Source organism: Taeniopygia guttata, chromosome 5 (assembly GCF_048771995.1).
Source record: "Taeniopygia guttata chromosome 5, bTaeGut7.mat, whole genome shotgun sequence".
Lineage (NCBI taxonomy): Eukaryota > Metazoa > Chordata > Aves > Passeriformes > Estrildidae > Taeniopygia > Taeniopygia guttata.
This window is the reverse complement of record NC_133030.1, coordinates 43,888,232-43,905,428: the sequence shown is the minus strand read 5'-3', so window position 1 is coordinate 43,905,428 and position 17,197 is coordinate 43,888,232. Positions and strand designations below refer to the sequence as shown.

Below are 17,197 nucleotides of genomic sequence, written 5' to 3'. Positions count from 1 at the left end.
GTCCCTCAGACATTTTTAGAGGTTCCAGGCCTTGGTCAGAAGCATTTTAGACCCTGGCAAGCAGCTGAAAACAGCTGTGATTTTGAGTTTGAACCATGGAATGAATTACCAACTTTAAAGGTGGAACAAGCAGTCACAGAGGGTTAGATGATATGGTAAAAGTAGTCACAAATTAGAGGGTAAAATTTTTTAGTATTGTACAGGGGGGTTTTAACACATGTACAGGGGGGTTTTACTTTGTACAGGGGGGTCAGGAGTTCTAAGATGGAGGAAAGTGGGCCTGAACCTGTTCTTCCTCCTTCTTCTTCCTTACCTCCATGTTCTTGATGATGTTGGCATTTTTCTATTGGTTTAGGCTAGGGACACACTATTCAACGTAGATGATAGATATTGGCACATTATTGTAAATATAGTACACGTAATTTCTTGTATATAATGTTTGTACCATCCCACTGAGGGGCAGAGCCCCGCACACTGCCCTGCAGGACAGACCTGCGGCAGGGCAGCAGAACTTGTTATAGATAAGCAAAAATAAACAACCTTGAAACCAGCACGGACGAACTATGGCTTCTTCTTTGGCAACGGGGCAGAAAGACAGAGACTTTCTACAATCTCGGAATCGCCAATACCCACAGATTCCGACAGCTTCCAGCATCAGACTAGGACTGGGGAAAAGTGAACTGCCAACTATTATCTGTGCCTTACTTTATTCATACCCTCAGATGACGAATCCCATGTTTAACATGAAGAAAAGATGTAATTATTAAAAACACAACTTTGAGACAAGCATCTTGGGTGCAGTGCTAAATCAAACTCCAGTAACACTTGACAGGGAAAGAAAGGCTAAAATTCATCACTGGTCAGTCCTCCAATAGGACAGAACAATCAAATGCAAATGTAGAATAAAGGAAATTTGCACAAATTGGATATGAGAACTGACCAAAAGAAATGGGGTAGCAGTGATTTGTGGGGTTTGCATCAAAAACTCAAATTGCAACAGAAGAGAACTTCACTGAAGAAATGGCAATAGAATGGTGGAAACCTGGACGGTTCTATGACTGGGTACTGAACTGTTAGGCTTCCACCTCTAGGAGCCAGAACCAGTACAATAAAATTCGTGTAGAGACTCTAGATATTTTGAAATTCCTTAGTATTCCAAAAAGCTTTCCTTTGATCTATCTTTTTTTCTCTTTGGTCACAAACACTCTCAACAGAGAGATTAAAAAAAAATTACAGAACTATAAAATATTGGAGACCATTGCTGTATTCTTGCTTCCTTCCCATTCTTTAGCAAGCACACGCCTTTTGCCAGTCACTTGTTCAGAGGGAGATCTTGTCCCCACGGGGAAGATGATCCATGCAGCACAAACTCCATTTTGTTCTGCTTAATTCAAACCTTGCTCTGCTCCCCGGGCTGGGTGCACTAAGCTGCCTCATGGCTCTCTGTCTTCAGCAGTTTCACACACAAAGGAAAGGAAATCAGAGCTCCAGAAGAAGCGTTCCTCCTTTCACCCTTGTACTTTGAAGATCTACCATACCAGGCAAGTCAGAAAGACTGACCTATTTCCTAACCTCTAATGCAAATACTTCTACAAGAGATGACTTAGGTATATAAAGGAGAGGTACTCTATATATTCCTCATTCTACATGCAAGCCTAGGACTCCAAGAGCTGTCAATCTAACATGCTTTTCAACTGAGGGGCTGAATTGTTATTTTCCATTTTACTGATTTAATGAAAGGTAGTGGATAAAAAAACCCCACTGTTTAAAATACCGTATTTTTTCTTTCTCAGCAGTCTGAAATGGGGCCTGTGGGTATTGAAGCAGTCAAAGTGAACTAATTCCATATGACTCCATTTGAATCCTAAACTCTGGTGCTTTGATACAACTTCCAACAGTAATCTCTTTCAACCTTCCCCGCCCTTTCACTCCCTTCAGCAGTATTACAACATGAAGAATTACAATTCTTCTTTGTTCAGAAATGGAAAAATGCTGTTCCTCACAAGAACACAAGATTAGTGTGGCAGGTAACCCAATGGGTCCAGGCTGATCACAAGAGGACCTCACCCTAAGAGGTAAAACTACAGAAGTGAAAAGCTGTAGGACATAAAAAAATGGAAGCATCATGAGACCAGTAGCACTTATGGAGCTGTTTTTCTTGTACATACTCCTTGCTGCTGTGTCCTTTTAGTGGGAGGACTTTTGCCTTAATGTGATGGATATCTCCTAAGTTTTATGTTTTATCTATTACCAACTCATTGCCTATAATCACGACAGAGCAGGAAGTCACTCTGAAACTCATATTAGGACTTGATTCATCAAGATGCAGTTTCCCTCTTCTGAACCTTATCTCCCAATTTTAACCTCTTGTTCTCGATTACCCAGAAAAAAAAAAAAAAAGGATTCTAGTAAGAAATAAAAACGATGAGTATTATCCTTCCTTTATACGTTCTCAGATGCCTTAACAATGAGAGTGAGAAGGGCTTCCCTCTGGAGGGCCATGCCTTGGAGTCTGGTACCTAGTGGCAATGGATTCACTAGGACCACCCTGTGAGCTGGTCTGTGAGATAACTGCATTTGAGACAAGACAGACAAACCAAGCAGACTGGGGGCAGCCAATATACACCACCAAATAAGATCTTTCTATGCCTGTGGTGATGGCTGTGCTTCTGCATATCCTTTCCATATCACATAATAGCCTCATCCAATCAATCAAAGTGTCCAAGGGACGACTGCCTATCTCCACATGCAGAAAGAGTCAATTAAGGGAGCGTCATGAATGCTAAGTCTTTCCTCTCCCCCTGAGATGAATAGAGGAAAAGAAATGAGACAGAAAATGCACTGTGCCAGTGCCTGCCTTTAAGCACGATGGCTTTGACTGGGCAAAGCAGAGAGATAGAGAAAGCTAATTTCACAGATAACATCTCCAAGGTCTGTATAGTAATTTTAAATATTGGAAATAATTTTTCATGACAAATGAATCTACTTCATCCTGGCTTCTTCCATCAAGATATTCCCTTTAATTGTAAGGACAATTGACAGTATCAGCAGAAACACAAAATGGTCTGATTGAAGGGTATGGAAAGGAAGTGGGGTATTTAGCCACAGGGACTGAGTTCAGCCACTAAGCTATAAGAGACTCAAAGACAGAGATAGTCTGAAGCAATTCTTGAACCTAGTGTCATCAGTTACTCTCTGGATGCCTGACAAATCACAACAGATGTGGTGCATATTCATACAACATCCATTCTGGATCATGCATGTGACATGCTGTGAGACTCGACTATTAATGATTACTGACTCAAAACATTTGCCCATTTATGGAGGCACCACAATGCTTTGCTGAGGCAGGTTTGCATCCCTGGAGGAAGGAGAGGAACTTTTAGGTGTGTAATGGCTAGTCTGCATAAGACAGAGCAGGTAAACTGTCTCTGCCTGGAGGCTGCAAACCAGGCTTTGAGGCTGATCAGAGGCAGACCTTGTGGAGACAGGGTGGTGTCTTTTATCATGCATTGTCCTCCTGCACACATCCCAAACCCTCCTCCAGGGGAGGGTCCCATTCACACTTAGACCTACCAGTGTTAGAGACAGCTGAGAAGGGAACATAAATCATCAAAGACCCTCAAAGCACCCCAGACTCATTTCTGTGGCCTTCCACCACAGGACTGAAATTTCCTTCTCCCAGAGGAGGTACCTGAATATTTCCACAAAGTCAGGGTGTACTTTACCCATTGGTCTTTGTGTTTTGTTGGCTTCTTCCCCAGTACCCCAACAGATCAAGATGGATCAAGACCATTATTTCAAAAAACAGAATCTACAGATGGTGATAATATATCTTTTTACTCTTATATTTTATTTCTCTTTCTTTCTTTTCCCTGTGCATTTTCTTAAGTAATATTTTTATGCTTTCATGCTGCTATATTACTATAGATAATAATAACCAAAACTGCTACCATACTTGCTTTCTGTTGCAATTAAATAGTTCTAAAATAAACCCTATATATATATATATATGCATATTTTCAAGCCCTGATCATTCAGTGTCCTTTCACTGTAATCCACCCAAAAGGATCTATTAACAAAAACCTCTGTTACTTGTGTCTTTGTGGGGGAGAATCAATATGTCATCATGTGTCTTGCAGGGAGTAACCTGGGAAAGATAATCATGAAAGGGTAAAAATGTATTTTCCTTCCTTCATGATTAATTACCACTTCAAATTATCTAAGTTTTACTAAAATCTGCCTTTCTCTGTCTGCTGGTTTTTGCTGGGGTAGAGTTAATTTTCTTCACAATGAGTAGTGTGGGACTCTGCTTTGGAATTGTGCTGAAAACAGCGTTTAGCACATTGAGAAGTTTTTGTTATTGCTGAGCAGGGCTTACACAGAGCCAAAACCTTCTCTGCTGTGCATTCTGCTACACCAAGGAGGGGGCTGAGTGTGCTCAGGAAGCTGGGAGGGGACACAGCCAGGACAGGTGGCCCCAGCTGACCAAAGGGATATTCCAGGCCATGTGACATCATGCAAAGAATAGAAAGTGAGGGGAAGAAGAAGAGATTTGGAGTGATGGTGCTTACCTTCCCAAGTCACTGTTACATGTGCTGGGGCCCTGCTTTCCTGGAGATGGCTGAACACCTGCCTGCCATGGGAAGTGCTGAATGCATTCCTTGTTTTGCTTTGCTTGTATGCGTGGCTTTGCTTTTCCTATTAAACTGTTGTTATCTCAACCCTTGAGTTATCTCACTTTTAGCCTTTTGATTCTCTCCCTTATCCTGATGGTGGAGGAGCAAGTGAGTAGCTGCTTGAGGCTTGGTTGCTGGCTGGGGTTAAACCATGACACTCTGATATTCAGGCAAAACTGACCTGCTGTGACAAACTGCCCTTCAATCTGAGAGTTATCTGAGCAACATTTTGTGCCTTGACTTATTTTGTGGCTTACATTAAGGAGAAACCATTGTTCTGAACTGTCATTTACAAGCCAGAAGAGAAACAAAAACATCACTATAATACTGGTCCTGTAGAAGAGGCCTAAACTAATAAAAGTGTCATGCTCTGAAAGCATTAATCAAAAGGTCTTACCTACCCAGCAACATCTCTTTTTGTTGCTGTTCTAGTGTTCTTTACAGGAGTTGACAGTACACAAAATCACAGTTCTGAGTAATCATATTTCTTGAACTGGAAGGACCTTATGAAAGCTATGCTCAGCAATAAGCAGCCAGAAGTACAGAAGTTTAGAGAAAAACAGCAGAAATTATCTTCTTCTGTGCCACCAACTAACATATTCAGATGAGATGAAAAGCACCTGGAGTATAAAAAATTCACATGCAAAACGGAAGTCAAGAGTGGCTTTAAATATCAAAAGCATATGATGATGGAATCAGGATGAAGAAACAGGAGGAACACATGGATAAAAAAATCATACCCATAACATTGTACTATATAGGAGAGACAATCAGTTGGTTTTTATATGGTCTCAGATTTTCCAGCTGCTCGGCAGATGCTGTTGGAGATTGTCACATCAATGAGACTCTTCGAAGTTAAAGTTCAACAACATAAAACCCATGAAATGGTCTTTTCCCAAGCAGATGTAATCACCCTGACTGCAGAATTAACTGCACACTCTTCTGTACTGAGGATATCACAAAGGCACTGGAGTGCAACAAATGCAGTTACTTGTCCTGGAAAGCATATCTATTCAGAGTGGCTTTTGACTGAATGTATATATCTATGGACAAAAAAGTTATAATGAGTGGTAAGGATCCCAGTAAAAATCCACTAAAGTGAGACACTTTTAAATTATTCCTCAATATTGTTTCTCTTCCCTCATAAGCCCATCTTGGCTGCACAGTCCTTATTGGAGCTAGCACAACATCTAATGAGCATCTTGGAAATTGTTTGAAAGTTAGCACAGATATTAGCAGGTAGAAGATAAGGAAAGAATTATAAGATGGAAGATACATAAAAGTCTAATAAGCAGAATAATCCAGCATTTGTACAACAAACAGTAGCCTTCTGGTTGGACAGTCAGTCTCTAAGGAGAGATACAAGGGAGCTAATCACATAAAGCCAGGTATTTCTTGAGCAGGACTGTGAGCAGCATTTTCCACAGTAGTAGCTGTCTGGGCCAGCCATAAAGGGATCAGCCACAGGTGTTATGAATGGATTGATGGCAAGTGAGAAAATTAACTTCTCACATAAAATGCTCTTAGGAAAGTTAACATTCTTCAGATAATGTTTAATGGAGATTTTATCATAAAATTAGTGAGAAACAAATTGAGATGGGTGTGAAGGGATTGTATGAATTGTTTTTCAGATGGAATTTTTTTTTCTGCAGCTTGGCAACAATTTGGGAAACTCTACAATAGGGACCTATCGGTACTAGTAAGTCAGTGAATAGATGAGGTCTAGAACAGACCTATTTTCTAGCATCTTACCTTATAGCATGAAATCAAAATAATTATTCTGATGTTTTGATTTTCTTAAGTCTTTGACTGTTCATGATCTAGCAAGAATTAAAAGAATTAAAAACATTGCAGTAAAGACTTTTCTCCTATGTGTCCATCTCTCCTGGGAACCATCAGTCCTATAGGAAAATCTATTCTCAGCAGTTATCTAGCATTTCCCTGCATACTCAGAAGGTTTGGACAGTGCAAAAAAGCATCAACACTTATGAGTTGCTTTGAACAGACCTTCTAAAATGTGATTATCATCAAGTATCTTCACTGAAATTAAAAAGAAATTTAACCTGCTACCTGTGCTTGAGACAGCAAAGTATACAGCACTTATCCTGTCTAGTAAATGGTTCTGTAGCATTTCTTATTACCAGTAATTTTACAACATCTTCCTTCATTGCATACATAATGGGAAGAAGTGTATTGTCATTAAACTTCTCTTAGTAAACACTGCTGCACAGGTACTTGGCAGATAATAAAATGTGCAGAACTGTGCTCAACATCACCATTGTTAACAGCAGATGTGTTGCTGTTCACAGAGAGTTTACCACAAAATACAAAAGAAGGCAGCTTTGCCCAGGATATTGGCTGTCTGTCTGTGAGCCAACAGAAATGAGCACTTTTTCCAGCCCTTGGAAGAATCAGAATGGGATATTTCTGTCTTTCTGCAATAAACACTGAATGCAGCTCAGCAAAGGAGATGGCTGGAACAAGCCTTTTTTTTCCTCCCCTTTCCCCTGGAAAGGACTCGGGCTTTTGTCCAATTCTGAGCAAATACCCTTTGAGGTTTAAAATCTAAATCTCAACATCTTTTATTTCAGCCTTAAATGATCAGAAGTCTCATATCAACCTGCCTTTTCCAATACTATATACTTCTTCAAAAAAAAAAAAAAAATCCAAGCAAACTACAATCAAATAGTTTAAGTAGGAGAAAATGCTAAAAAGTGAGTGATCAACAACATTTGATTTTCATTGGCCTAAAATGATCTGATTTTCAGTTGTCTTTTGCTTTGTGTACTTCCTGGGCTCTTGTCTTCTGCAGTTGCTCTCATAGTGTTTCAGTAGAAGGAAAGGGTACAGAGAGTTTTCCAGATCCACTAAACAGACCTCATGCATCCTTTTGAGCCCAAGGTATTTTCCCTGTAGCTACAGAAAACAGATTATTTGAATACAACTCACATTCTCCTCCTCCTGATTACTTATAGCCAGGGCTTCGAGATCCTTTTCAGAAAAGTCCAGGGTACTTTGTAATCACAGCTAAGTAATACATCATCCTCCATGAGCGAGATACCAGCTCCTGCCTCCAACATCTTAAGTGCAATTAGCAGGCAGTTGCAAGGACATGATGCAACTGATGTCAACACTCACAAATTACAAGGCAAAGGGTAAAGAAGACATTAAACACTTTAAAAGACCCACCAAAAAATCCTTTACAACTACTACACAAACCACACTTCCCACTCTCCTGCATGTCTGCAACAGTTCTCCAGCCTTTGCTGACAAGACTTGCAACTGACCCTAATTTCTCTTAGGTTGAGTTTGGACAGGCAGCTCACATACAACAGAAGGAAGCATGGTATCCATCACATTGAAGGAAACTTTTTGTCAATTACCTCAAAGTTTGCCCTGCATCTGATAATCAGAAAGCATTTGGGAAACATTCCCATGGGATTTCAGATATTTTAAGTCCTTTATTTCAAACTAACCAGCAGAATAGCAGACCTGTTGAAACAAGGTACTTCAGAAGAGAGAGGCTGCACTGCAGACACTGTTCTATGGTACTCTACTCTTTCTAAAACTCTAGGATGCAAGAATGATTCAATACTACCAACAGTACAAGCACCAAGGTTAGGGTTTTTTTTTCCCTAACGCCCAGCACGCCACAACCCAAAACTAGCAAACTCAGTACAAAGTCTCAGCATGCACTTACAATTATAATTTTCATCATAAATCCACTTCACTGTGCCTGTGATTCATATAGGAGCTATCCAAAACTAAATTAAGTTTAGGAGTCTTTCTGGCATGATTAAATCTTTTTCTTTACCATATTTAACAGCAGTACAAGAGAGCTCAGGGAGCAGGGGGAGGTGAGATCATTACCACATTGCAAGGCAGTCAGAGTATCACTTGCAGGAAGAATTGTGTCCTGTCTATTAGCTTCTTCTCTATTTCTTTCCTTTCTTTACTGTAGTCAGACTGAGTTAGACTGCTTAGTAGAGAACCATTATGGAAAGGTGACAGAGAATGAGAAACAAGGATTTAAGAAAATAACAGCGTGTTAACTGGTCATCACCGCCTCTGGTGGAAGATGTGAAATGGGGACCATATCAAGCTAACTGCCAGCATTTGTTGCTGCCTTTGCTCAGCCTCACAGCCTGGCACTGAGCCCTTACAGCCCATGAAAGAACAATCTGGTCTTTTCCATGTCTTGCCCCATCTCTTCCATGAAATTTCAACCAACTTGTAGTTTCAAGGAGAAACTACATTACTATTACTAGAAACTAGTTTCTCAGGATTAGGACCTTTGCTAACACCTTTGTCCGCAGACATCACTGCCAATACTGAAATAATGACTTGATACCGGAATTGTAAGAATGAATTTGAGGCCTTGGCAGCAGTTGTCTGTTCTCTTCCCTGTCAAACTCCATTACAGCAAGGTTTCTCTATCTGCACAAAAGTACTGCCTAAAGAGACCACTGTAACCAAAGTCTATGTTGCATCCAGTGTAGCTGGCTGAATATACAGAGGTGTTATTTCACTAACAATACAAACTCCCACAGGCTTTAGATAGAAGTGACATACTGAATACTACGTATTGGTTCACCACGAATAAAAGGAATGCAGACTTCTTTTCTAACTGACACAATCAATGTCCCTTTTAGTCCCTTTTAAATGTATAATGTTCTTCATATGACATAAAATTATGAGAAATACAGCATTATTAATGTAAAAATCCTATACCTGGAAGGAGATAGACTTTATCATCAACAAATTGATTATCTGCTTCTCTTCCAAGAGTTGTATGTATGTCCTTCCTATTTTTAGTACTTAAACTAACATTAGGTATGCACTTTGCTTTGTGATAAAGATTGTTTTTCCTGATAGTCACCAAGCACAGGAGGTTCTTTATTCTAGTCTTCCATGTCCCTTAACCCTTTATCATATGTCTTGGGCTGCAGGAGTTACTCTCCTCTTATAGCAGGACAGAAGTGTAAGAAAACAATTAAGAGAGAGATGGCAAACTGGAAAAGTGGGCCAGTAGCTGTCCCATATTAGAAGATCCAGCCTGCTCCTTCTTCATTCCTACCCTTATGCAACACTTTGGCTGTCCCCCAGTCCTGTGGCAGCTCATCAGTCACTACACTGCAGTGCCATCATGGCATGGCACAATCCCTCACTTTGATTACCCTCCCAGTCTCAATCTCAACCTTTCTCTTTCCAACAGTATTAGGATCACAGATCAGATGTAATCAGGACTTGAAATAATCTTTGGGTGTCAGACCAGAAAAATGAAAATATCATTGGTTGCCAGCAATGCTTTTTTGTTCATGGATACAAAATCAGTGGGCACTAAGGCAGTTATTAGACATTAAGCATTTATATCAGAACAGTATGAAGCTCCTACATAACACCATATAAATATTCTGGACTCAAATGCACTTCAATTTGTATTATTTTTTTCATGTATCCAGCCTCAAATATTTACTCCCTGTGAGCTGCTTCTCACATTTCCAAAGAGCATCCGGCATTATAATGCCATGTTTTGCCTGACACTGGGACTAAACCAGCAATGGGTCTGTGGTTTCTAGTTACAGACAATATTAGTTTCTCAGGATTAGGACCTTTGTATACATCTTTTATACTGTCCTGAACTGTTTCATCACAGTTTGTTAACCTTAAATATACTCTAATTCTAAAACATATTTATTATGACCTCAACTTCCCATGCTAGACATTAATTTATAACTTTATCTCCCTAATTCAGACTGATGCACATCAGAGCACAGCCAAGTTATGGATCTCGGGCCTGACTTGATATTTATTTCTCCCAAATTAAAATGCTTACACGCCTTTAACCTACTGATTTCTTTTCACTGACAAAAAAATAGAAAAAGCTAATGCCATCGATATATAAAGGTACATGAACCCTGTTTTTTATGTCACTGTTAGCTTTGGATTCTCTTCTGAAAGCCAGGTCTAGGAGATGGGCATGAGACAGACTCCACAAATCCCCAAATCACAGAGCTGGTGACTCCTAATACTGCATAGAGACCAAGGGCAAACATACATGCCATTTTTTGGGGGGAACAATGAATTTATATAACTCCTCCTTTTATCATGTTTGCATAAAACCTAATCAAACAACTGGCCAAAAGAATTCCCAAGGCTATGGCTGAGAAAACTTCTATCTGATACTTTGCAGAATTTTCAAATCCCAGGTAGTCAAAAGAGAGAACTGCTGAGCTGACACTGGCATAGCTGATGCCCATGAATCTTATATTTTCACCCATGTTCCCCCAGCACGGATGGCAGTGTTGATGCTTCAGCTGTTTTAAGGCCTACTGGCAATTAACTACTATTCCTGCTTAGGGCAGCATGCAATGAATTTCTGGCTGTGAGCAGTTTTATGAACAATCACAGATCTTGTACTTGAAAACCTAAAAATCCCATCCATATAGGAAGAATTTTGGGCATTAACAAAAAATTTCTGCAATGAAGAAAATCCTCTGTAGAGTGAATGAATTTTAAATCTCAATTATGCCTAATATTTTATGTACTGTAGATAAGTTTCATGTTCTAACTCGTAAGCGGATGCTACTATGATTAATATTAAAAAATGCACTAAGTGGGAAAGGTGTTGCTCACATGTTCATAGCACAAGTTCAAAAACATCTGAATTTCCAGTTCTAAGGCACATGCTCTCACCATGGTGCCAAGTGAGGTGATATAAAAAAGGGACTGAAAGCCCTAAGATTCTGCTAATGGTTTACAGTTATTTCGTGGGTGTACTGTGAATGCAGTTAAGCCTGAATGCAGTGCTAATGGCCAAATATTAACAGAAAGAATGGTTTCAATGTAAGAAAACACCCTCTAGGGAGGTGGGGTTTTTTTTGGAACTGATCTTAGCCCCATATTTCTTTTGTAAAACCACTCACCTATCTCATTCTGATGGTGGCACTAGCATAATAAAGATAACAACAATTAATGGAACCACCTATGTAATTGAGAAATACATAGTTCAAATATCTTCCATTAGTAAATCCTTTCCACATGATCTGTAACACGTAGAAAATTCGCCTGCCTACACGAGCATCACCTGGGCCTCATATCTCCAAGTCACATGTCTTTAAATCATAATTCTGTATGAGTATCAATAAGATGCAGAGACTCTCCCATGAATCTCCTACAGATTTGCCTTACCAGAGATGAACTTGGAGACATGGTGTTTTTAACACTATCCCATATGGCTTTACTCGTAAATAGCCATCAAGGAAAGTCTACTAGACAAAAAAAAAGAGGAAGCCCAGATAGAACTGGGATTCATCGTCTGTCCCGTGCAGGTAAAATCTCCATAACTGAAGCTCACACTTGGTACAGGTTCTAGTAATTTGTTTGAGACTTCTCACATGCAGCTGTATTTTCCACCTCAGGAGACAAACCATACTTAGCTAAAGAAACTCGGGAACCTGAAGACAGGATCTTCAGAAGGCTTAGGGAGGGAAGTGGCCAATTAAGTTCATAAAACAAGGGTGGAAAAGACTGGAAGGAAACAATCAGAGAAGAAAATTTTCCTGCTGTGGGGACTGGAACTTGGCATTGGGAAGACCAACAAGGGCAGGGGAGAGTCTTGTGGGAACACTGGATTTTGTTCTTGTTCTTGAGCTTTGTGTAACTGAAGTCAGAAAGCACAGCTTACCTCGCTCACATGTTCTACCCCAGTAGCCGGTGCCAGTGCAGTCACAAATGAAGCGGTTCCAGCCATCCTTGCAGACTGCATTGTTCTTACACGGGTAGCTGTCACACTGCTTGGTGCTGAGGCGGGAGCAGGAGGACTTGACTCCGGCGGCATTCTGCGCCTCTGCCAGCTGCCGGATGTTCTTGCTTCGTCCGTCAATGAACAAGTCTCGGATACAGCCGACGTAGCCGTAGTTCAGCATTGCTGTCCAGAGCTCTGTGGGAAGGATGAGTCCTGCCCGGTTCTCGGGCAGCCCACCCAGGTACATGTCACCTTCCAGATCTAGGATCTCACTCTCCCCGCTAGCGGTGAACGGGGTGCGTCGGCTGTTCACTGATATAGTACCTAAATGAGGAAGGTAAATAGACATCAACACTTTCAACTACAGACTCAGTTTAGTTCATTTTTTTCCAATAACTGAGGTTTAAGGCTCAGCATCGGAGAGTGAAGATTCTTTCCTACCCAAATGGCATTCTAACTGTCTTTCGCACAACTCCCCCTCCTCCTGATCCACAGTACTTCCATGCAGAGACTGATCATGCATCTGTATCCCAAATTGCATTAGAAAGTCAGAAGCATAATAATTCAATATATAAATAATAGCATGTAAAATTTGAGCATTATTCAGTGGTATTCGTCCAGCAAAGCAAAAACTTATTGAGAACACACAGGAGTTTGGCATAAAGACTAGAGAGAAAAAAGATATGCAAAAGCATTTTAATTCCCACTATATAGCTTTTTCAGAAAACACTCTATCAGTACCTCCAAATCTGGACCTGGATGATGGACCAATATAGACACATTTGTAAGTGACATGGAGAGAATGGCTGATGCATTGGAGGAAGCACTGAGTTACCATTTAGAAAAAGCATTGCAAGGTGGAGCAAAGGACTGATAGCAGTGTTTGATGTAAATCAAAATCAGTAAATAGAAAGTCCTACACCTGAGTCACAAAAGTCTCACACATAAGTACAGGCTAGTGACAAGCTGGCTAAGGAGCAGCTCTGCAGAAAAGGACCTGGAGACAACTTGAACATGAAATAGCACTGTGAACTTGTAGTGGCAAGAGACAAAAGCTGCAGTAAGGTGCCCTGGTTTCAACTAGAACAGAGGTAATTCTCTGCAATAGCTGGGAGGGTCATGGCCAGGGGAAGCAAGTGAGCATGTGATTTGCAGAGTCTCAATGGGACCACTGAATGGGAGAGTACCATTCTTAAGCCACAACATAAGGGAATCTCCAACTCCATACAAAAGGACATTTTTTGCCACAAACGTGGTCAAACACAGAAAGAGAAACCTCAGAGAGGTTTACCAGACTGAAGGCATTCAAAGTTCAACTGCATACGACCCTGAAGAAAGTCTAGACTGAACTAGAAATCTCCAGAAGTTTGTTCCAAATTAAAATATTTTATACTTTACAAAGAAAGTTTTCTAGTTTCCATTTTATACAGGAAACTTGAGAAAGGCAGAGACAAACTTATATCTGAACAACAGTTGTTATTAAAACTGTGATAGCTTCCATATGCTCCAAATCAAATATGGGCATAGTGCACTGAGGTCATTCACATGTATTTCAAAAAATTGTCCCAGCATACAAAATAATCAGAACATATAATACAGAAATATAACCAGAATATGTAAAACAGATACAGAAAAACAAAGTGACTTGTTTAAGGTCAGACAGTGTGTCCACAGAAAAACAGGGAACATAATGCACATCTCTCACATTCCAGAACAGTGCACTCTTCTGAAGAGCATTCAGCAGTTTCTGTGATAGGGATATCTGCCCACTAGACGCTCATCTAAAAATCAGCAATTCACTCTCCCTAGCTATAAATCATCACATCGAATTGCCTTGTCATTAAGACAGTCTGTCTTCAGAGACACTATCCAAGCTTTAAGATTAATTCCACATCATTGGCTTATTATCAGACACCCCTACAATAAGGAAGAAGAGTTAATAGAGTTAACTCTCTCTATTGGTTCTGTGAGAAAGTACACTCAACTTTTCTTCAGTTGTTAGAGGTATCTTCTTAGAGAACTGCATGATACAGACACAAGGTATTCCATGTGTGTGATTTTCCATAATAATTGAGGAATAATATTTGAGGCAGCAGTGTCAGAAGCAACAGAGGCATTACAAATTAAAGGCTCAAAGAGAACCACAGTTATTTGATGAATCATTTTGTATCAACAAGCTAGAGCACCATAGGCATTTTCTCTTTTATAAAATAAGGAAAGAGAAAATATGACAATACACATACTGTCACACAGGCAGCATGTCACAGAGCCATGGGAACACAACTCCCCTTCCAACATCTCCACTGCTATTTCTCAAAAGCAGCCTGTAGAGTACATATTACTCTAAAGCTTAGAACCAAAACACTGGAAGGCTGAGCTCTAGACAGCTGCTACTGTGGAGAGAAAAAACATGTGAAATGCCACAAAAGTAAAGAAACCCCCTAAAAGACAAGAAATATTGGATAATTGGAGAAAGATGGTGAGATGATGAACAAAAAATAGGCTAGGCAGCAATCTAAATATTCTGAGTGCTTTGTACCCTGCAGTAATTCCTGCAAGGAGATGGCACTAGTTTGGATAAACAGCACTTTTACGACCAAGCTGCTCAGATGGAGAAATTCTGTATTGATCCTAGAAAGGCGCACTCGCATAAGCTGACATCCTTTTTTTTTTTTTTTTTCCCTTCAGAATACCATGTTTTCCATTCTTCTTAGAGTAGATCCAAGTCCATCTTGAGAAATCAGAAGCGTCTAAGCATCTCCTCTGCAGTGCCGTCTCCTCTTTGTGCTGGACCGAAGAACAGACCAAAACACCCCTTGAGGGCAGAACAGGCACACCAAACAGTGCACTGATACAACAGCAAACCAAACCATCTAGTAAGATTTTTAGTGTCTGATCAGTTGGGAAGTCATGTATGTTTTGTAGCTGATGACTACCTGAAAATATTGTCCTGTGTAAAATGCTCACTGTTCCCCAGCTAGAAACTGTGACAGGTTTTGTGAACCTGGTGGGAGCTTTCCCAAAGGGCAGAAAGGTTACAGGACATTAGGTGTCCATGTCCACACTGCCAGCTTCTGTCAGAGTAGAAGGAAGAGAAAAACAGTTTTTTTGGCTCTGGCAGCCAACACAAACCAAAGCATACACAAAGCCTAAGGGGACTAGAGATGCCAGAGGTTATCTGAGCATGACTGCCAAGCTTCCCTGCCTTAGTGCACTGCAGTAGAGAATATTTGGATCTTTAAGCTATTTTAGATCAGCAGAACCTGAAGTTTTGGACTGTTAGAAAATGGGGAAAAAACAAAGAGAGATGACACCTAACATAGGCCTTGCTGCTTCAGTAATGAGAATCATAACTTGCAGGTCACTTGCTCATTAAACTCAAAAGGGTGTTTTTAGCAATCATTAAGTAAATTAATTGTTTCTGTTTCTGAATTATAGTAATCTGTACTAGGGGGGAAAATATCTTCAAGGTGTAACCAGTCTCCAGTCCACATGTGGAAGAAAAGCCAAAGACTGAACAAGAAGAACTCCTCAAAGTCTTGAACTCCTTTCTCACACTTATCCAAAGCGTCATTGGATAATAGTGACTGAGGTACATTGTGAAGAAATCAATGCAAATATCCTGCTTTTCTCAAGACACAAGACATCAGTCATTAGGATCATCACCTAAGTATTCATTGCAAGCAGTGAACACAACTAAAGAAAAAGAAAAAAAAAAGAAGACATCATATGAACACGTTCTTTCTTGTTGAGAAAAATGTTTCAAAATCTGTTTACTCTAATCAGTGTCCAGAATATCACAAACCTCCCTGCCAAGCGACAAACAAGTCAATCCTACAGGGTCATCCATCAAGCAGCAACGTGTCTGCCACACCCTCCTGTGAATGTGTCCAAATTTACACATGTCCCTCTTGGCAGGGTTTTGCAAACATTCTTTGCATAGAGCCTGTGTCATTCCTGTCTCTTCTCCCTCTGCAACTGCTTCTTCAGGGATGAGATAGTCCCCAAGTGAGTAAGCAAAACTGAAGTCGGTATGAAATACAACTGATTGAGTTTACCCCTGGAAGTTAATTAAATTTTAGCAATTCTAAAGAAATCAAATCTCCATTTATTTATTTATTTATGGTTTCCTTTGTAAAATGTTCCTATCGATGTCTTTAGCAGATAGCAATATATAACCATATATATATATAAAACGCACATATTAAGTCCAAGCAGAGCACCATGCCAAATACAAAGAAACTACTCACATCATCAAAGGAAAAAATAGCTTCAGGCAAAGACCTGTTCAAACAGCTAGGCATTCCATGGTATCTCAAAGTCAGCTCTTCTAAAAAACCAGGAAAGAAAATTCTAGCACTCCATTCCCTATACTGATGGTATTCAGCAACTGAAAACATAACATTAGGGACCTAAAACTATCATCTGGAGATCACCAGACAAATCTCAAATCCACTGGCAAATGTAAGTAAAATTCCTTTTGCAGTGAAGGCCTTGAGATACCAATGGTTCAGAAAAAATTGAACTACAATTGTTATTCTCTAGATGAAGCTAGAGTAACTGAGAATTTTTTTTTCCTCCACAATTTTAGAGTAGTATGTTAGCTTGATATTCAGCACTGGAAACAACAAAAATATCTCTTGGCAATTGCATGGTAGGTGTATTTTTAAAAATAAAGTAAAACCCATATTTGAAAATGAGAAGCTGCAAAGAAAGAAAAGAAGCATCCACTGAATGTTCTCTCTGATTTTAAGACTAGAATCTGTCATTC

General features: G+C 40.0%; 1 protein-coding gene across 36 annotated transcripts in view; it reads right to left on the bottom strand.

Annotated features, from left to right (window-relative positions):
• Positions 1-17,197, bottom strand: part of NRXN3 (neurexin 3) — a 958,542-nt gene that overhangs the window by 642,420 nt on the left and 298,925 nt on the right. For all 36 annotated transcript variants that reach the window (XR_012056601.1, XR_012056602.1, XR_012056603.1 and 33 more), the window contains one exon: positions 12,367-12,750. Coding sequence is in view for 33 of the 36 variants with exons in the window: in XM_072930751.1 (XP_072786852.1) it covers positions 12,367-12,750 (384 nt within the window). In the remaining 3 variants the exon portion in view is untranslated. The remainder of the gene's footprint in view (positions 1-12,366; positions 12,751-17,197) is intronic.